The sequence below is a fragment of the Erigeron canadensis genome, chromosome 1 (genome assembly GCF_010389155.1).
Source record: "Erigeron canadensis isolate Cc75 chromosome 1, C_canadensis_v1, whole genome shotgun sequence".
NCBI classification, from domain to species: domain Eukaryota; kingdom Viridiplantae; phylum Streptophyta; class Magnoliopsida; order Asterales; family Asteraceae; genus Erigeron; species Erigeron canadensis.
In genome coordinates, this window is record NC_057761.1 from 17,083,612 (window position 1) to 17,104,453 (window position 20,842).

The following is a 20,842-nucleotide window of genomic DNA, read 5'->3' on the forward strand; positions in this document are numbered from 1 at the left end:
ATGGATATATTGCATGGTACCCCTGCAATGCGGCGTGGTGGTCGTAACGGCGGTTTGGTGGTGTCGGGGACAGGTGATAATGGCGCGACTATCGGTGGTAATGGTGATATCAAGTGATGTAGGATGATGTAAATGTAATTGATATAGAGGTAATTGAGATAAAAAAACTAATAATATATATTAATTTATTAAAGGTATAATGCTCATTTCGTATATCTTCTTTTTCTAAGTAATCAGTTAAGAATTGGAAAACAAGTAAGAGAGAGATTCTCTCTTAAAAAGGGAGATTTTTTGCCTTTTGAGCTGAAACTCATTTCCGGCCAGACCTAGACCATAACACCGGCCAATTCAACTTTCTGAAATACAATTCCCACTCTACTTTCAATTCTCTTTTCATCTAAAAAAAAAGAAAGAAAAATTGGTGTTATGGTGACCTGGGTTTATGAAGTCTGCTGATTTCAACTTTTCTTTGTTGTGTGAACGTTTTAAAAGAATCAAAACTATGACCAATCTTAAAAAACCAATTAGGGTGGTGTCGATTGAGAATCATCCTGAAGAACAAACAAATCAGGAAGAGAGTGATGCACCTAAGAAGGAAAGTTATGCTCATTCTGTTGTGGATCCTGCTAGTGTAGAGAAACAGCAAAAGGGGTCGATCTCATATGCATCGGCTCTCAAGACTGAGGGTCCAAAGATAAAGCCCAAATTTCGTCGTCTTTCTAGTGAATCTGTTGAGGGTGCTGATATGGTTATTCCGAAAGCTGTTGTAGAAGAGGTAAATGGTCGATTTCTTAACACTCTTTATGGATACTTTCTTGGCAAAAGATTAGCTTATCCAATTGTTGAGAACTTTGTGACCAATACATGGGGTAAGTTTGGGTTACAAAAGGTTATGATGAACCAAGCAGGATATTTTTTCTTTAAATTTGCTACTGCAAAAGGCATGGAACAGGTCTTGGAGAAGGGCCCCTGGATGATCCGTTCAGTCCCGATTATGTTGAATCAATGGTCTCCAGATACTTGTTTAACTAAGCAGGAAATTACAAATGTTCCTGTTTGGGTTAAATTGCATAATATCCCTTTAGCTGCGTATACGGAAGATGGTTTGAGTATGATGGACACGATAATAGGGGTTAAATTGCATAATATCCCTTTAGCTGCGTATACGGAAGATGGTTTGATAATTGGTGCAATCAAGGTCCTCTAATAAACGCTATATCTACAAGGAACATTGCCTCAGGAGGGTTTTCTTTGAATGCAAAAGTTTCTGATATTGTTCAAGATGGTACATGGAAATGGCCGCTGGAATGGAATGCTATATTTCCTTTAGCATCGGTTCCTGCCATGGATGTTAATAAACCTGATAATTTGCAATGGAAGGATAGGAATGGAATTTGTCATGACTTCTCAGTTGCTGTTGCTTGGAATGATATTCGACCACGTGACTCAATTGTTAATTGGTACGACTTGGTATGGCACCCAATGCGCATACCAAAACACGCTTTCTTTCTATGGCTTGTAATAAAACGTAAACTTAAGACTCAAGATCTTTTAGCTCAATGGGATGTTACGACTCACAATATTCCATTGGTTTGCCCATTCTGTGAGGCACAACCTGATTCACACAATCACTTATTCTTTGAATGTGCTTTTTCGACTCAAGTATGGTTTGGGGTGACTAGCAAAACTGGTAACAAGCACTCGTCCTCATCTTGGGATGTTATAATGTCTGATGCACTCTTGTTGGCAAAGAAGAAGACCTTTAAAGCTGTTTCTTTTAAACTCTTATTTGCTGCAACGATCTACTTTATTTGGAGTGAAAGGAATGCTCGGCTCTTTAATAAACAGAAGAGGTCGAAGGAACAGGTTGTTGAGGAAGTCATATCTACTGTTCGTATGAAGTTGGCTACTCTCAGATTCAAGAAAAAGATTAATGTCGAAGCTGCTTTGGAGATTTGGAAGCTTCCTAGAGCACTCATGATTAACACGTAACTCATAGTTCAAATATGCTATCTACTTGGTTAGTTAGGTAGTATGCATGGTATTGGTATATTATTACCATTTGTTTATTATTTGAAGCACGGTGGTGCGTTGTATTTGTAATTGTCGATGTGATACTTTATCATATATCGCCTGAACAAATTGACAGGGTATACCTTTTACCTAAAAAAAAAAAAAATTTTTATCAAATATGGGTGTGTAATCTTTATATAGTAATATATAGAAGTAGAGATAAAAGTATAGAAGTATAGATATAAAAGTATAGAGGGTTTTTTTTTTTTTTTAACTGTAAAAATATTTTGTTTTGGGTATATTGAAAAACTAAAATCAAATAGACATGATCTGTTAAATATGTCAAAACATTTTACTAAAGATAATTAAAAAAATGATCAATTAAAAAAGTCACAACTTTTTACATAAAATAATCAATATAACTATAGTTAGAATAATTATGCTTTGCTTTTTGGAACGAAAAATAAAAATCATGTTTTACTGGAGTAAAAATTCACGTTACTCATAGAGTTTAGCATGATATAAGTATTTTTTAGGCAGTATACATTGTTATTTTATGAATTTAATCCTTTTTTTAGTGTGTTTTAAATAATATGTGAATGGTTGTGTAGAGAGGTAGTTTGCATTTAAAATGGACATTATAATTTACGGATAAAGTTCATGTAAAAACTATTTACATATGAAAAAGGTAATTTTATGTATAACTTGATGGTTTATACGTGAACGAATATGTTCACATATACCATTCACATATACATCAAGTTATATTATATAAGTTCTCATGGTTCTACAATTCAAGTGGTCATCACATGAACCTTTTCCGTAATGTACAAGCAAGTTTTTTTGGTTTCAAACACGTCTTGACTCAGTTTTTGTTAAATCGTTGGCTGTATCAAACTGTTCGGTTGTCTTGCTCAGAACTTCAACAAGCTCCTCTAGGCCCGCATCTACAACTGTATCTAGGATCTGGGAAAGCTGCATCGAGCAAGTGCCCATAGTACTTTCCATTTCCTCAGGACTTGATATCATTTGCTCCATCACGAGTGTTTGTCGAAGAACTAAGATACTGGAATGTAAATGTGAATTTCATTAGAGAATGCATATTGCTTTCGTCAAAGATACTTCAGATTATAATGAAAAAAGACCAGCGGAAAGCAGTGTGTGCAAATGCATATCAGCACATTAGCGATGTCAAAAAAGGTGGGAGGAGGGTGAGTTGGGCAATTGAGCTAAAACTGGTAACTTTTGTATGCCCACCCGCCTGGGTTGAGTTGGCCAAAAGCACTTCTTGACTGAAACTTTCAATAATTTCTATAAAAAGTAGTATGTCAAATACAATTACAACTCTCGTATTATGCAAATGATAATCAAACTTTTGAAGAGGGACGTGAAATGCACATTAAATCAGCCATACCCAATGTTGGACACCATTCAAGAAAACAACAATTTTATTGAAGATACATTCGAATTACAATAATTAAATTACAAGTAAATTAAGTAGTACTAAACAATACAAGAATACAAATAAAGAACATAACAGAAATAGAAAGAAAGGCAAAAAAACGGGCTGAGGATATGGTTAAACCAAGGTCCCTTAAAACTGATTTCGGGCCACCCAAGTGAACCCGACAGTTTCCCAGGGTACAACAGCCAAAGCAGATTGTACTGCCGGAGTTAACCACAACCCGGAATTATACCTTCAAGAACAAAACGAAATGAAGAAAATGAAAGAAAATCTGGTTGATGATCCAGTTTGAGAGAGTGTTTTTTATTGTAGCTGAACTACCAAAACACCACTAAGTATAGTTTATATACATATAAACTGGTTAGTGGATGTTTTAGTGGGACACATGTTGGTTTGCATGATTAAACAACATGTGTTACACTTAAGGCTAAGTCAAGTGTCCTGCCAGGTGCAAGGCCTGGAATAAGACCACCCACTGAGCCATAGACAACTACCCACTGAGCCATAATCAAGTCATGTAAGCCATAACCGAGCCATACAACTACCTGGAATAAGTGCAAAGTGCGCCACTAAAACGCCACATTACGCCTCATAGCCCATGCCCACGCCCACGCCCCCGATCCCGGGCACAGGCGCGTCGGGTGCTTCGTACCCTCCTAGCTCACTTGGGGTGTAGCCCCTTATAAGGAATTATAATTTCTCCAACACTCCTCCTTATAAACATACTTAATATTTATTCTTCTACCAATGTGGGACACACTCACATTAGTTAATTATTCTTCCAACTCCTTTTAACATATCTATTAACTTGGATATTCTATGTATTACATAAAATTTCCAACACACAATAGGTACAAAATTGTATACCCTGCAATATAGAACTGTGTAAAACATGAAAGTTTTGTTGTATACATAATTGAATAGGATGAGTCGAGAGATTTTATGCATTAAAAGTAAACTTTTGGCTGACCTTTAACTCGTTCATCCGGTTTCCTTTTAGCTAAAATTTTCATGTTTACACATTCGACCAGTTAGAGATCAAACGTCCTCAGCCAGAGAAACTTTTACTACCAGGTAGAAGACTCAGGGATATTTTTTTTTAGAACGGCGGAAAGACTCAGGGATATTAAACTTTTACTATCTGGTAGTAATAGACTGATACTCAAAGACTTGATGATATAAAACTTTTACTACCTGGTAGCAATTACGATTATCTTCTGAAGTTGGTTCTGTAGAGACCGCAGCCGGAGAAAGTCGAGTTTTAGAGTTTCGGGCAACTCCTCCTGTATCACTCCATTAACATTGCTCACCAGCTTAACCAGGCCCAGTCTCACTAGTAAATCACCTTTTTCTCCCTTGCACTCTGTATATCCATCATCTACTGTAGAAAATAATAAAGGAATCCAAGTCTCCCTTGGCATAAGTATCATAACCAGAATTAGTAATGGCAAAATGAACAATTTTCAGTGCGGGTTAAAATGGGTTGGACGGGTTAGGTTGAACCATGACCATTTTTTGTCCATTTTTAAAGAAATAGTTATACATATTGAAGGTGTAAATGTGATCAAAAAAATATATATGTTACTACAAAAGAATTTGAATAAAGCGATTTTAGGGGATAAATTTATCTAAAATACAATATGGTCCACTTTAAATCCATTTAACCATTCGACTCGGTCCCTGTCCCATTTTAACTTGAGATTTGACCAGTTAAGAATGATCTCTTTCATAACCAGACATTAACCCATAACAATCGGTTGTAACTAAACCTGTGGTATTAGTGAGAGACATGTTGGGTGAAGTTTGCGATTTACTAAGAAAGTGTCCACCAGTCCTAAGAGCAGTGGAGGGAAGAGCATGCCTTTCTAAAGATGAATCTTCTTGCAACCCTAAAAGCATTCTCTTATATTCACTCCATTCCTGATCTTTGGAAGGACCCGCGAATGAAAGCCACTGCATAGTCAGTGGAAGTTGATGCAAGGCATCTGATGGTGGACCGTAGAGCTTTGTGAAAGCTTTTCCCAAGTACTCCAAACCAGAGGGTCCTTTTAGTAACGGTTCAAGGATCTTAATACGTGCCATGCTGATTTCTTGCTTAAGCACCTAACGTAGAAACGATATTTTATATTGAATATGTATTGGGTAGTGTAAAGTAGAGATGAGTAGATGACGGATGACAGGTTCTAGTAGGTCAAAAGTCGAAACAAGCAAAACTTTCCGACTAATAAACAGTTATATTATACAACATTTACTAGACTTATTAATAGTATATGCGTTCATTATGGTTACAAATAGCAGATACAATATAGATGGGTAAACAGAGGAGTTTTGCCAGTTTGGGTTACCCGGGGATGGCGAGCCTTTTTGACTCGAATCTAAAAGGCCTATTGGGGATATCCCTATGACGGTTTCCAACCATTTCCCTGGCCACCCCCAAAATGTTTGCCTAGGGACGTTTCAAACTTGGACAACTTTTTAGGGAACATGACGCCTAACCACTAGGCCACCTTGGTGGTGGTTAAATTACAAATACAATAGTATTACAAATTTACAGTAATTATCCCACTTCGTTTATTTGCCATGGTGAAGCTATTACACATGAATACCCTATAGACCCATTTGACATGTTTCATTCTAAGTTAAATCTTTTAGTTGAACCCATCTGACTTGTTATCAAAACAATAACATAAACCGACCTCTAGTGTACGGTGATGGGGGCGACGATGGTGATGAATATAAAAATAATTAATGTTAAAGGTTGTATTGTAGTCATTTTGAATGTTAGGGTAATTATTTCATTAAGGATATTATAAATATATATATTTGACGCCCTACTAATGTTGGTATTTTTGGTTTTCAAATATATTAAGTTTAAGAAAAAAAGAATAGTTTGTTTATTACATAGTATAAATATGGATGTCACAAAAAGTTAATTAAGTTTATATGGTTAACAAGCTAATTAACGATGTATTAACACCATATATATATATACTATAGTGTATATGATATATTTGGTTTTTCATATATGTTGGTGATTTTGATGCTTTAGATAACTAGTTTTTTTTCTGAATTATCTGTACCAATTTATAATCTACAAATCTAATTTAGAATATGTGCAAAACTTCATTGTATGATAAGCGTCTACTAATGTTGAAGATCAGCTGAGTAAGTTAAAAAAAATTGACATAACAACTTTTCCATCAGGAAGCAGATGTATGGTTGGTTGGTAAAAAGCTTGAAAAAAGTATTAAAAAATTTTATACTCACCGACTTAGTTGATCTAACAAGAGTCGGTTGGTCAAAATGCTTGATAAAATGATGTGACAACGCTTTACAATGTACTGCATTTTTTAGTTTTTTTCTACCAATCCAATTTCTAATTTAATTTACTTTCAACTTTCATTTTTATCTAAAAAATAACATATATAACCTTTTAAAAATATTTAATATATATATGTTTTCTTTTTAAGCATTGAAAGTATTTTTAAAATACAATCATTTCATATAAGTTTCATCAAATAGTATTTTAACATAAACAAAATTATTTACGGTTAAAGTTGAAAATGTTAGACTTTGAAAATTAAAAAAAAATGACATTTTGAATAAAACAGGTGAGTATTTATCTATAATTATTGTCGTTCTAAAAAAAAATTATTTATCTATGATTATAAATAATTTAATGTTTTTAATTGAGAAATGTATTTAAAGTATAACTATTAAATATTATAATTTTATATATAAAAATAGTTGGTTAAGTTGTTAATAAGAGTATAAAATTTGAGCTTGGTTGGGTTTGACAGATATAGGAGAGGGAAATTCGTTTTTTAATAAATAATATGATTGGGTTGGTTTAAATTGGTCTGTGAATACAGAACAAAATGTGTAATTAATTTTTATTTTTTTCTAAAATTTGAAAAACAAGACAAACTTTTAAATATTTTAAAACATCCCTAATGTTAAATCTTTTCTTATATATAATCATTTTATGTTATCATGAATCTCATATCCATTGAAAGTTTAATTTGTAAATCTCACTACTTATACCATTATATAAAATTATTCATCCAACTCAAAATATCTCAATAGAAGATAATCATTTTGTTCTTAATAAATTAATTTCATATTAAATTATTATCTTATCAATTTACACCCTAAACTTTTATTTTTTTAAAATTTCTCCATTACCATTTTTAGACAAATTACATTTACATCAAATTACATCACTCAATCCCGTCACCACCATCAATCGTCGTCGTTGCCAACAAACTGACCGACGTCATCATCACCAACGTCTCATTACGCGAGTATCGTGCTAGTAATTCCTTATAAATTTTTTTCAAGACCTTAGGAATATAGATGAATTTCATTAGTAAAGTTTGAGATCTTAACTTTTAGACAAAATTAAAACTCAATATTTTGAGATAATTTTTTAGTTTTGACTTTTGATTTAAACCTAAGGTGAAAATGTTTATTACTTTACTAATAAAACTGAAAATAAGTTTAAAGAATTTCCAATACTTTAAAGATGGGTAGAAATAAGTTTAATCTCAATTTTTTGTCATCAAGAGCTCAACATGAAACATAAGATTCAATAAGTAAATTTAACAATAATTGTTTGTGAAAATTATTACTCCGTAATAGTTTCAATTCAATTATGTATACTTTTTGATTTTCATGAGATAACCGATTGTAGTTAAAGAAAAAAAATACGAAAAAATGACAGTTTTCGATATTCTTACAGTTCATCCTCACCTACGAATGAAAGTTGCATTGAAAAAAATGCATTCATTTAAAAAAGTTGTTTTTGAAAAATAACCCTTTAAATGATGACATCAAAAGAATTTGATCAATCGATGGTGATCTCGTATTGCCATTAGTAGGCCTTCGGGCTTGTAGATTTTTTTCAGGAATTGTGTCAGTTTGTGCATAGCTTTAGCAATTGGGACGTCACGTACGTAGTATCCAACATGGAGACATTATCATAGTTGTTCATTAAAATTTAATAGAAAAGTGTTCTTTTTAAATATCAATTTGTAAATTAAACTGTTCTCACATATTTAACAAGCTACTCTAAATAGAAGTCCACTCTCTTGGTTAGTTGGTGGGTTGGGAGTTTGGGGTATGCACGTAATCATAATTTAGCAAAAGAAAATCTAAGAGAGGCTCTTAATTCAATGATGCTACATTATGTTTCTTGGGTTGTAAAAAGTTTGAACACAAATTTTGACCCAGATTTCCTTCTCATTCTTCCATTTTGATTTGCTTTCCCCTTTGGAATTGAGTGCTTTTTTTTAACCTTTTCATAAACTCAACTTTCTATACATTCCCTAATATTAAAAGACCCAAAACTATATCATATTTAATTACAGCTACAAGTGTTAAAAAGGCAGGTTGGGAAATTAGGTGTATCAGGTCAAAAACATGTGTTTTTGGATATAAGAAAAGGTTTATGTTGTAGTACACCACTACATGTCATTTAAGATCGTGTCTGTTATGCCAAGCAGATTTTTAGTAATTCGATCGAAATGTTTTACATGTAAAATATTACTTTATTTTCACTTTTACTCTTAAACTATCCCAATATATTATTAAATTTACTAATGTCAAGTATTGAATTTTGATATTATCCAAAATAAAAAAACTAACAGTTTTTATCACAATTATCACCCACCTAATGTATGAATGACGGATAACCCAAGCGTATAACTTCAAATTTACTTGTATCCATGAAGTAAGTCAGATTGTTCTTTGTAACTATATTTTTTGGCAACTAGCGGCTTGCCAATTGTCTTCTCAATAATACTTTTATCGTTCAAAAGATATATGTATATAAAATTTAATCCAATTTTCTATATCTTTTTTGAGCCATCTGACTTGTTTCCTTTTCCTTTAAATGTGCAATATATTGAACATACGGTAAGTTGATATTTATTAGGTACTACACTCCATGAAATTTAAAAATCACCCACATAAAGTTTATTTCAAGCTAAATAACATATGCTAGACGAGTCCCATTAGTAAGAGATTGAAATGAATGATGTCAATGAATATCATTGTATATATGCTAATTATAACTATTATTGAGTAAGCTATTCTTTTTATATAAAAAAAGTTGGTATTGAATCTTCATGGTACAATGTTCCCATGAAGCATGGGGCATTTAATAATAATATTTTGTTTGCTTATATAAAGGAGATATGCATGATGAGGTTCCTATTGTGGTAATTATAACAGGCCACATACCCCGACCACGGAATATTCTGTAACCCGACCACCCCTCTTTAGGAGCGACTGTCACTCCTAAAGGGTCGATACATTTATTGCTCGCGGATACCTATGCATATACCGGTTGTATCGTTGACCCGTCCAACCCCCTCTTTAGGAGCGACAGTCGCTCCTAAAGGGGTGCATCGAATAAATAAAAACCGATCGATCCCCCTGCTTCTTCATCCGTCTTCTCCATTCCAATCTCCTTTTCTCTTCTCCATTCCAACCGATCCAACCCCCCTCTCCCCCATATTTTCCGGCCAAGATATTCCGGTGAGACTTTAGGAGCGACATAGTTTTTCAGTGAGGCTTTAGGAGCGACCCGTCGTTACCCCTTTCGTAAACCCCAACCGATCCAACCCCCCTCTCCCCTATTTTTTCCGGCCAGATATTCCGGTGAGGCTTTAGGAGCGACCCAGTTTTTCAGTGAGGCTTTAGGAGCGACCCTTCGTTACCCCTTTCGTAAACCCAACGTTGAAGTAAGTTTTTATTTTTTTTTTTATTTCGTATCTATTAATTTGCTATATAGTATATGTATTAGTTTGATGTTATTCTTGTTATGCATAGATGTATTAGGATCGATCTTATATGCCCATAGATTTAACGTATTGTATACGCCCATAAATTTAATGTATTGTTGTTCTTGTGTTCTTGTTGTTGTTCTTGTTTTTGTTATGTAAAAATGTTTGTAAAAAAGTGTAAAAAATATAAAATGTAAAAAAAGTGTATATTGAAAAAGTAGTAGTACAAAAGTCATATAAAAAATTAAGTTCAAAAAAAAGTTGTTAAAAAAGTTGATATAAAAAGTATTATAATACGTGTATTATTTATGTAGATATAAGAAAAATGCTAGGAAAATGTATAAGTAAAAAAGGTATTAAAACATAAGTATAAAAAGATATTAAAACATATATTGAAAAAGTAGTAGTACAAAAGTCATATAAAAAATTAAGTTAAAAAAAAAGTGCTAGGAAAATGCTAGGAAAATGTAGATATAAGAAAAATGCTAGGAAAATGTATACGTAAAAAAGGTATTAAAACATAAGTATAAAAAGATATTAAAACATATATTGAAAAAGTAGTAGTACAAAAGTCATATAAAAAATTAAGTTAAAAAAAAAGTGCTAGGAAAATGCTAGGAAAATGTAGATATAAGAAAAATGCTAGGAAAATGTATACGTAAAAAAGGTATTAAAACATAAGTATAAAAAGATATTAAAACATATATTGAAAAAGTAGTAGTACAAAAGTCATATAAAAAATTAAGTTAAAAAAAAGTAATTAAAAAAGTTGATATAAAAAGTATTATAATACGTGTATTATTTATGTAGATATAAGAAAAATGCTAGGAAAATGTATAAATAAAAAAGGTATTAAAACATAAGTATAAAAAGATATTAAAACATATATTGAAAAAGTAGTAGTACAAAAGTCATATAAAAAATTAAGTTAAAAAAAAAGTAATTAAAAAAGTTGATATAAAAAGTATTATAATACGTGTATTATTTATGTAGATATAAGAAAAATGCTAGGAGCTCACGGCGGCGACGGCGATGGGAGGGATCCGCACCGATCGTGGTGGAAGAAAATATCAGGCTGCAAAAACAGCGGTAAGAAAATTGACTTCACATTAAATTTAGTTATGCATTGAAATAATTGTATTCTTATCGTTTAAAGTAACTTATTTATGTTATTGTTACTTATTGGTTTTGTAGGCTCAAAGAAAACACCACCACCACCAAGAGGGGCAGCCAAAAATCTAAAACTTGAGGCTGCCTTGAAGAAAAATGGAGGCCCGTTACCCATGTACTTCGACTACAAATCAAAGACCTTTCAGTCGATCGGGGACTACGGGGCTATGTACAAATCTTTGTTAGGCTCGTTGATCGGAGATGTCCCCCAGTACTACGAGTCATGGGACGATGTGCCTGAGTCTATGAGGGACCATATCTTGGAGGAAGTACAGGTTAGAATATGTTTCTTTTTATATTTTTTTACTTAATATGTTTTACAATGATAACCCCGAAAATGCTAACTTGTATTTTTAAACAATGTAGCGCTATTTTGCGATGGACCAGTACTTAGAGCTTGATGAGGACGACCCCACCCGGAAGGCAGCAAAACTGGCTTTCCGTGCTGATGCAGCTAGCATATATAGGCAGAGAAAGTCAAAATTCAAATCTCAGCATTTTACAGCACGGAGGGGTGTAGGCTCAGCAGATACCCTGCAGACAGCACCGCCAGCTGGTATGGACCCGGAAGAGTGGAGAAAACTATTGCGTTTCTATACGAGGGATGACCGGGTCAAGCGGGCCGAGACAAACAAGACAAACTGGTCCAAACAGGCGGTGGGGACTCAGGGTCGGCGATCTATTTCTCTTGCCCACGATCGGGCGTTGGTACGTTTGGTTTTAACAAAAGTATACAATTCTTGTGTTTTTTTAATGCTAATTATTTGACTTGTTTGCAGGCCAAGCACCATAACGAAAAGAAGGAGGGGCCACCGCCCACGTGGGAGTCGACTTGGGCGGCAACCCACAGACTACAACCTCCGGAAGTTGCGGTATATACATAACTTTAAGTTAAATTACTTTTAATTACTGCTCCATTTATTAAACTTACCTTACTATTTATATGCAGTCCCGTCTGGAAGCTGCGCAGGAGAGACATTCACAGGATCCTGCACCGACACCTCCAACCCAGTTGTTCCCGGAAGCGTTTGGATCGCGATCGAGACATCAGCGCGGACTAGGGAGGATTCTCAGGGGTTTCGGATCCCATGATTTCCCTGTTGAGTTGCCGCAGCCACATTATGGACCTCCGGAAGGATCCTCCTCCGGCCCGTCTGGATCCTATTCTGGCCCCTCTGGATCCCAACCTTCCGGCGACCATGTTGACTTGAACCAGCCTGGTGATGCGTATTTCGACCCCAGGCAGTTATGGGGTGGGACATCGGCGCATTATGGACCTCCATCAGGGGAATTTGGTAGCTTGTCGGATATGAGTGGATTTTTTAGTGGGACAGGCTCTGTATCCGGACCAGGTGTGGGTGATGATAATGCCGGTGAGGACGACGACGATTCCGATGATTAGACTTTTTTTATTTGTACGAAGTATGGACAATTTTATAAATACAGTTTCTTACGTACATTTTTATTATTTGTGTTTGATATGGACATTTTTATTATTTGTGTACTGTTTGTTTATAATGATGGTGGACTATCCGGTTTGCAAAAATGTAACCCCCCAAATTTCGTAGTATTATTATATTATTAACAGTAATATAGCAAGTAAAAAGATGATAAAGTTACGAAGTAACACCCCAAGTTTTCTTTGATAAAAAAAAAGGAAACAAAAAAACGGGCATAACAAAAAACCAATAACTTTATTACAATCTTAATCAGATGAGTCCACTGTTCCCATATAGATGGGAGGAGGTTTTGTTGCATCTATATATCTATTGTAGGCTAACTGGCGGTGTCGGTACAAATCTTTCCATTTGCTCACGGGAGGCCTTACACGATCCTGTACCCAATATGCGATCTCCGGGGCCATCAGGTAGTCACCTTCCAACTGCACCATGATATAGTGACCGTGACCATGTACTAATGCTATTGATATGGGCTCTCTCCTAGGCATCTCATCAGGACCATAGGTAAATGGGAACGAAGTCCAACTGGAGGCAGTAGATAAACAGTGAATTACTATACCCATCCTGTTGGACAACAACATGGCCCCCATAGTCATGTGCATCCAGTAGCCAGTTGGTCTAAACACCCCTACATAAGACCTTGATAACCCCTCAAAAAACCTCGCTTCAACCTGTCCCCATCTTGTTAGTTCATCGTAGAATTGTTTGTTGTTTTCATACTCGGCCAACATATGTAGTCGGATCCACTCGTAACCTTCGTTTTCATCGTACCCCAATGCAACAGCAAGTGCCCGGAATCCACAGTTGCCATCACCACTGACATTAATAATCCCCTTGACGTATGGTCTAAATACATTCGGTATGTCATCAAGGTAACCCTTTATACCCGTCGTCTGCAGTGGGCGAGTGTTAGGTGGTGGTACTGGTAGAGCAGCCAATTGCTGCTCAGCTGATATGGGAGATATTGGTGATGGTGCTGGTGCTGGTGCTGGTGGCATCGGAGGTGATGGTGCTGGTGGCATCGAAGGTTGTGTGGGCGTACTGAAAAAATCAAAGTACGATGATGGTGCAGCTGGCATCGGAGTGCTAGGACCTGCAGGAAAATAAGTATCGGCACTGAAGAACTGATCCACTACGCCTGTTGGTGCTGTTGGTGGCACAGGATAGTACGCGGGTTCGGCTGCGCCGAACAACTGATCTAAGAATGAGGGTTCGGTTGTAGGCTCATTACTCGGCCCTGCTGCTGAAAATTGTGACGATCGGATCAACTCATCAATATAATCACGGGTGTCCTCCCGTAATTCGGTGTCAGGCTCCGCGAAACGTGACTGCGTGGGCACATGGTCACTGTGTCTCGCCGCCTGAAAGTCTCTGTAGCATGAGCCTGAGTCTGGTGCGGTATCCGGATACTTAGGTGTTGTTACGTGCACGGACCTCGACTTTTTCATCTTTGGTGGTGGTGGCATCGGAGGTGATACGTTCAAGTCTGGCATCTGCAATGAATGAATGAATAATTAAGTTAGATGTATACCCGTATAGTATTTAACAATTAATAATTTGCTAGACTATAATAATATACCTTTTTCTTTGACCCAACAGGTCTACCACGTGTTTTCTTTTGGACCTCTGGATCCTTGATTTTGGACCGACCCGGATAGATGAGGTCCTTTATTTTTGACATCAAGCTTTTCCTTTGTTTTATGGGTTGTCGTTCCAAGGCAGCAATAACCTCGCCACAAAAGGCCTCAACAGGCTCGTCATCATCCGAGTCTTTCTTCACATTTCCAGGCAGGCAGGTCGACGGGGTTATATCGAGCCTGCACCAAAATGCATCTATCTCATATTCTTGTACACGCCTTCCTGTGGGAATAAAAATATTACATTAAGTATTTTTAAGTAAAATGGACCATTTGTATCTGAATGAACTGTACTTACGTTCCTGCATGTATGTTAGAAGTCGACAACTACATGGCAAGCCACAACTAGCCCATACCGTACACCCGCACTTTGACACGTCCCCTTTTACTGTATTTTTCAATCGATCAATTTCGTCAACCATAATTTGCAAGGCTACATGGGAGGCTTTACCGAGCAAATCCTTTAAACAGGGATAGTTGTGTTTATTTTGATTGTACTGCCTGCAATGTTCCAGTGACCCCTTTATTTCGGTGTATTGCCCGCTGACAACAGAGTTAACACATTCAACGATTCTGTGGAACGTAAGCCGCTTTTGATGCATAACTGACTTCAGCAAAGAATGCTCGCTCTCAACCCTGTTGGTAGTGTAGTTACGATAGTTGCGGTGTTGGTCGACCCAACATGACACAAATAACTCCTTGTACGAGGCAAGCCACTGTATTTGTAGATACTTATAAAGATCTGCAGGAAAATAAAAAGTGATTTAGCTACATGGTTACATCGTAAGCGTTATCATAAAAACAGTATGGGGACGGGATGTATATACTTGGTTTATCTGCCAATAATACTTTTAGCCGCTGCTCATTCTCTGCGTATTCTTTAACCGTGATTGAGTTTACGAGTTTATCCCACCGGTGTCTAAACGAACCATAATCTTTTTTTGACCCAAACGATGGGTTGGCATGTAACTCAATATTCCTCCAAATGTGTATTCTACACAGTATCAGCTTCGTTTCCGGCATCACATCCTTAACCGCTTTCATGAGGGCCAGATCCCGATCAGTGAGTGCCACACGCACGACGAACCCTTCTTCGAGCGTCGACCTCAAGCACTGTAACACCCATGTGTATGCCGCATGTTGCTCATTTTCAATAAGTGCGTGCGCAATGCTGAATGTCTTGCCAGTTGGAGTGACACCCACAATCTCAACAAGCGGCATGTTGTAAACGTTGGTTTTATACGTGGCGTCTATTTCAATGATCCAAGGAAATGCACGCCATATGTCAAGTGATGTAGGATGTACGAAAAAAAGATTGGTCAAACATCCGGTTTTGCTATCCGTCGTGTACTGATACGTGTACTGATGGTCAGATAGTAATTGGAGCACGATCTGCAACGGGTAAACAACCAAAGTATAAGGAAGTCGTATTTTTTAAAAAAATAAACATATAGTTATATGATCCACATGCAGGTATGTTTCTTATTTCACCTGCATTCGAGTTTCCCCTCGTTGTTGGGCGTGCTTTAGCCGGTGTTGCCGCAGGTAGTTAGAAATGTCTTGTGAACGGGTCAAGATGCCGGGAAATGCATCCTTCAATTGGTCCCTTATGCTATTTGGCCCAAAACCTAGCAACGCCTTTTCGTCCACAAATTCTTTTTGAACATCGGTTAGTCGTCTTGCGTACACAATACCTTCCAAATTACGAGCTGATGGATGGTTATGTCGGTGATCTATAACTTCAACCCACCAACTATGGTCCTTTGTCAGACGGCCTACCAATTTGAATGGACAGTCAATTTTGGTACTCCCTTTGGGTGCCCCGGTTGACCGCTTATCTTTTTTTCCACCACGGTTGCAAATAAGGACCACCTTTTTAACTTCTCCGCCTTTTGTGACATTTGATCTTCGTGTAACTAACACATAACCAAGCTCCTTTGCCGTTCTTTGAGCCCAGTCTACCAAATCTATGTGTGTGTCAAACACCTGAAATATTTTATGCACTTTTTTTTAATACACTTTTTATGCACTTTTTTATAATACATTTTTTTTAATACACTATTTTATATACTTTTTTATAATCCACTTTCTTATACACTTTTTTATAATACACTTTTTATACACTTTTTTATAATACACTTTTTTATACACTTTTTTTTTTAACAATTTTTTAATAGCTTTTGTTAATCTACATTTTTACGTACATTTTTTAATATGTTTTTATAAACAATTTTTTATCCGTAGTTTTAATAATTAGTTTTCTTACATACTTTTATAGCAACTAATCTAATGAATAATAACAAAATACAATTACTCACAAAATAACAACACAAAAAATGAAAATGTTGGATTATATACATACCTCCTTGGTATAAAAAACATCGTGATCGTAATCAAATTCATCACGGACATCTGGGGATTCAAATTCGTCATCGGGCTCTTCGTACACAAACTCGTCATTTACACCTTCCGGCGCATTTGGATTTAAGAAAATTTCCTCCAAGCAATCCATCTAAAATAATAAAAACACTTAACAATATTAAATGAAAACGAATAAATCAAAATGAATGAATATGAAAACGATCGAATATCAAAACGATTGAATAATGATCAAAACGATTGAATAATGAGATTGAACTTATAAAGAATGAAGATTGAACTTATTGAACTTATAAAGAATGAACTTATATGAGAGTTATTACATTATGTAAGAGTACGTTTTAGAAGGTTTGGGCTCTTGTTCGTGATTGGTGGATGATATCAAATCCCGCAATCCCCTTGGTTATCGACCATTTGACGTGGGCGGACAAACTGGGTGCCCCTAACATTATGCAGTCCCACTTTGATGTAGTGATACAAACTGTTTTTTTGGATGCTATGGAAGAATCGCAATCTCAAATGTTTCCATCTCAAAGAAACTAAACCTGAAGCCATCTTCGACGATGTAGTTCTTTTATCTTTTAATTGGATATGTAATAGGCGCAAGAATTGTAAACTCGTTTGGCTTGATTGGCAAATCAATCCTTCAGCTTGCTATGTATAAACTCTGTAAATTTCTAGCACCTTGCTAGATTATGCAATGAAAATTTCTAATTTGCTGTTCAAAAAAAGAAAAAAAAAAAAAGAGTACGGTTTAGAATTTTTCAATAACTGTTATATACTTTCCTATTTAGACATGTATATATTTTGTCTCTTTTCATTTATAAGAAAATGAAATATGTGAGCAGCGTATGCAAATTGAAAATGTATTAGTCCAATTTTTCTAATGTAACGCTTAATTATTGTTTTTTGGCATCTTGCTAAAAGATTTATTAATTCAATTTTCTTTTTAAAAATAAAAGTACATCTACATGGTAATTCTAGTTTTAGTGTTGATTTTAAGAGCATATGACCAAAAAATAATATTAGGCATAATGAGGTAAATCCAAATATAAATGGAAAAAACTTGGCCACATTCGCCAAGTCCTTTCACTAGGATAAAAAAAAGTGCTACGAGCTTGAGAGTTGACTAAAAAGTTCTTGTATGTTGGCAACCTCTATTGTGTCTTTATATTAAACCATCACCAAATTGATTCAATAGTCAAATGTCTCCTACTCTCCTTGATGACTTGATGTTCTCATATGATATGATCTTGGACCCAAATATTTGTATCTAATTAAATATTCGTTGTACCAGCTGATAATCTGAATAGAAAAATCTTATTTTTTTTGAGAAGTAAAGTTCTATTATCACTTACCCCGACAAAACTACCGGCAGTATAAATAATTACAATAATTTAGTTGTCCCTCAATGTCATGAGTCTAGAATTTGTTCTCTCCGTTTCTTTTCTAGATTGTAATTTTAATTGTAACTTCTGCAGCTAGCATCTTGCTAGTTGTTCCTTTTATTAATATTTACTTCTGCCGTTCGAAAAAAAAATAAAAATAATTACAATAATTTACATAAGTTTGAAATTACACCAATCCTCCCAAGTAATACTTTTATTTTTTGATCTCGTACTAAACCATAGATATCCTAACGATTTTATATCTTAAACGATCTTCAAAACATTCTTTTTACCACTTTCGAATTTGATCTCGTTCCTCGCTTTCCAAATTCTCCAACAGCTAATCGTAATAATCCCTTTAATAAACTGTTTTTCTTCCTTGTTCCATGCCCGTTGCTTGTGAAAATCCATGAGATCATTGATATTGAAGATGTAGAAAGGTGGCAGCTTGCACCACCTACTGATGGCGTGCCACACCTTTGCTGCCACTTCACATTCGCAAAAAAGGTGATCCACATCTTCATTCCTTTCCTTGCAGTGGACACACACCTGGTTCTCCACACAACAGTTTCGTGCTTGAAGAGCAGCCATGGTAAGGATTCGGTCCATCGCAACTCTCCACATAAAAATATTGCATTTTTTGGGTACCCATTTGCACCCCTCAAACTTTTTTCTACTTCCAACATCCAAATTTCTCCAAAAAAACTCTTTCACATCTAATATCTGCTTACCATGTGTTATACATTAATGTTTCCATATCCATTATTTATGATTTGCCCAGCCCAGTGAAATTTGTTGTAGATTAATTAGATAATGGTGTTAACGTATTTAGCATTCTGCCTACTTCTAGCGATTTAATTGAAAATGAGTTCGAAAAGTGCAACGAAAATAACGTTTCACAATCAAAGATTATAAGTTCCTCCTAATTCCTTGATATATGTTCAATCGCTATATGATGCAAGCAAAAGTCAATATGATGTCATTAAACTACTTAATCTATATTTTGGTGAAATAGCTACATGATGTGTTGCAAAATGCAATGAAATTCTCACAATCAATGGAATTATGGGAAAAGGCAAATTAAGGAGCACTACTCATATTTTGAGATCGCCGAATTTGCGTCTTTGCTCATTCGAGGTCTTAATTATTTGTGTGATTTTTGGTAAAAAATTGTTTGTAATTTGTTTGACAAATATATAGTTAGCGGTCCTCAAACATAAATTATATTTCAAAATAGCCATTATTTATATTATACAAACACGGTAATTGACGGAATTTCATAGGGACCAAGGGGGGTTGTGACCCCTCCAAAATTTGTTTTATTAGGTCTAAATTTAAACAACAAATTACAAATTATTATAGAAAATCAAATAAAAACATAGTTTTAACCCCTCCAAATAAAAATCTTCATTCGTTAGCCCCTCTAATACAAGAGTTCAAGTTCTGCCAACAGAAAAAGTGTCTAAAAAAGTGATTATTTATATTGAATCACATGCTTTTTTTTTCCCATTTATATGTGAAATGATATAAAAAAAGTATGTTGTAAGAGAAACTTTTTAAAAAATCCTTCAAAATAGTCTTTTATGAACTTGTGAATAAATATGTTCACGTTTTCGTTCACATGTAAACAAACGACGACTATATATAAGGTTTTGAAAAATAATTCTTCTGCAACATATCCAATACATAATTTAAGAGTTCTCAAGTTTCTTTAAAAAACGGATTTTCAAAATAAGGCTCATTAGATATATAGGGGTGAGATAATTTGAGACCACCTCTTATTTTAGGACCAACTAGGACCATTGATTTTTGTACACCATCATGATCTACTACGATATACAAGACTTTTTTGTAAAAACACTAAGACTTTCCGGCGATGGATCCATAGAAAAATCATGTGTAAGTTACTTACACATGTGTAAATGTGTAAATAAACACTAAGACTTTCCGGCGATGGATCCATAGAAAAATCATGTGTAAGTTTTACACATGTGTAAGTGTGTAAGTTAACTTACACATGATTTTTCTGTGGGCCCGTCGCTTAAAAGTCTTAGTGTTTTTACAAAAAAGTCTTGTATATCATAGTAGATCATGAGGGTGGTGTGTAACTTACGAAAATCAATGATCCTTTTTTGGACTTTTTTTAGTTGGTCTCAAATTATCTTTCCCATATATATATAATTGAAGATATAAAAAAGAAAGGAACACAAGAAAGTGCCCATAAATCAAAAAGATAGTAGAAATATAATGACAACAACGAAAGGAACAATATATTCTTCTTTCCCGTTGTATCTTAACAATACAATTGTTAAGCATATACAAGTACAAGAGTTCTAAAAAAAGTTGTTCTTTTTTATGCACAAAAGGTTGCTTTCCTCAATGATGGGCGATAAAGAAGAGGGTAAGAAGGTGAATCTCATGATATTTCATTATAGCAACTAGATATAGTGAAATCTCTTAGCCTCTCATTATAACTTGGTTGAACCAAAGCCTTTCTTTCTTTCTTTCTTTCACATGTTTCAAAGTCTTTTTAAGTAGCAAT

General features: G+C 35.1%; 3 protein-coding genes and 1 long non-coding RNA gene across 4 annotated transcripts; 2 read left to right on the forward strand and 2 right to left on the reverse strand.

The window, feature by feature from the left end:
* Positions 1–11,270: 11,270 nt before the first annotated feature.
* Positions 11,271–12,044, forward strand: LOC122585493. Its single transcript, XM_043757624.1, has 4 exons — positions 11,271–11,355; positions 11,461–11,711; positions 11,803–11,952; positions 12,039–12,044. Exons 1-4 carry the CDS (start codon positions 11,271–11,273, stop codon positions 12,042–12,044), a joined length of 492 nt encoding a protein of 163 aa, XP_043613559.1.
* A 35-nt stretch (positions 12,045–12,079) lies between these two features.
* Positions 12,080–12,458, forward strand: LOC122589609. Its single transcript, XR_006322290.1, has 3 exons — positions 12,080–12,144; positions 12,216–12,308; positions 12,386–12,458. It is a non-coding gene; the product is annotated as an uncharacterized LOC122589609 (long non-coding RNA).
* A 683-nt stretch (positions 12,459–13,141) lies between these two features.
* On the reverse strand, positions 13,142–13,975 carry LOC122585504. Its single transcript, XM_043757633.1, has one exon. It carries the CDS (start codon positions 13,973–13,975, stop codon positions 13,142–13,144), a length of 834 nt encoding a protein of 277 aa, XP_043613568.1.
* A 754-nt stretch (positions 13,976–14,729) lies between these two features.
* LOC122585514 (protein FAR1-RELATED SEQUENCE 5-like) lies at positions 14,730–16,431 on the reverse strand. Its single transcript, XM_043757642.1, has 4 exons — positions 16,025–16,431; positions 15,361–15,925; positions 14,890–15,275; positions 14,730–14,756 (listed from the first exon to the last, which is right to left on the reverse strand). The coding sequence occupies exons 1-4, from the start codon at positions 16,028–16,030 to the stop codon at positions 14,730–14,732; spliced, it is 984 nt and encodes a 327-aa protein (XP_043613577.1). The 5' UTR covers positions 16,031–16,431.
* Positions 16,432–20,842: the final 4,411 nt, after the last annotated feature.

What these genes read in the sequence shown, in the direction of transcription:
- LOC122585493 (XM_043757624.1), top strand. Translation starts at nt 11,271, where the DNA reads ATGCTAGGAGCTCACGGCGGCGACGGCGATGGGAGGGATCCGCACCGA. An exon ending in ATCAGGCTGCAAAAACAGCG is followed by an intron (nt 11,356 to 11,460) that starts GTAAGAAAATTG and finishes TTGGTTTTGTAG; the next exon opens with GCTCAAAGAAAACACCACCA. An exon ending in ATATCTTGGAGGAAGTACAG is followed by an intron (nt 11,712 to 11,802) that starts GTTAGAATATGT and finishes TAAACAATGTAG; the next exon opens with CGCTATTTTGCGATGGACCA.
- LOC122585504 (XM_043757633.1), bottom strand. Translation starts at nt 13,975, where the DNA reads ATGCCAGCTGCACCATCATCGTACTTTGATTTTTTCAGTACGCCCACA.
- LOC122585514 (XM_043757642.1), bottom strand. An exon ending in ATTATTGGCAGATAAACCAA is followed by an intron (nt 15,276 to 15,360) that starts GTATATACATCC and finishes ATTTTCCTGCAG; the next exon opens with ATCTTTATAAGTATCTACAA. An exon ending in TGTCAAAGTGCGGGTGTACG is followed by an intron (nt 14,757 to 14,889) that starts GTATGGGCTAGT and finishes TTATTCCCACAG; the next exon opens with GAAGGCGTGTACAAGAATAT.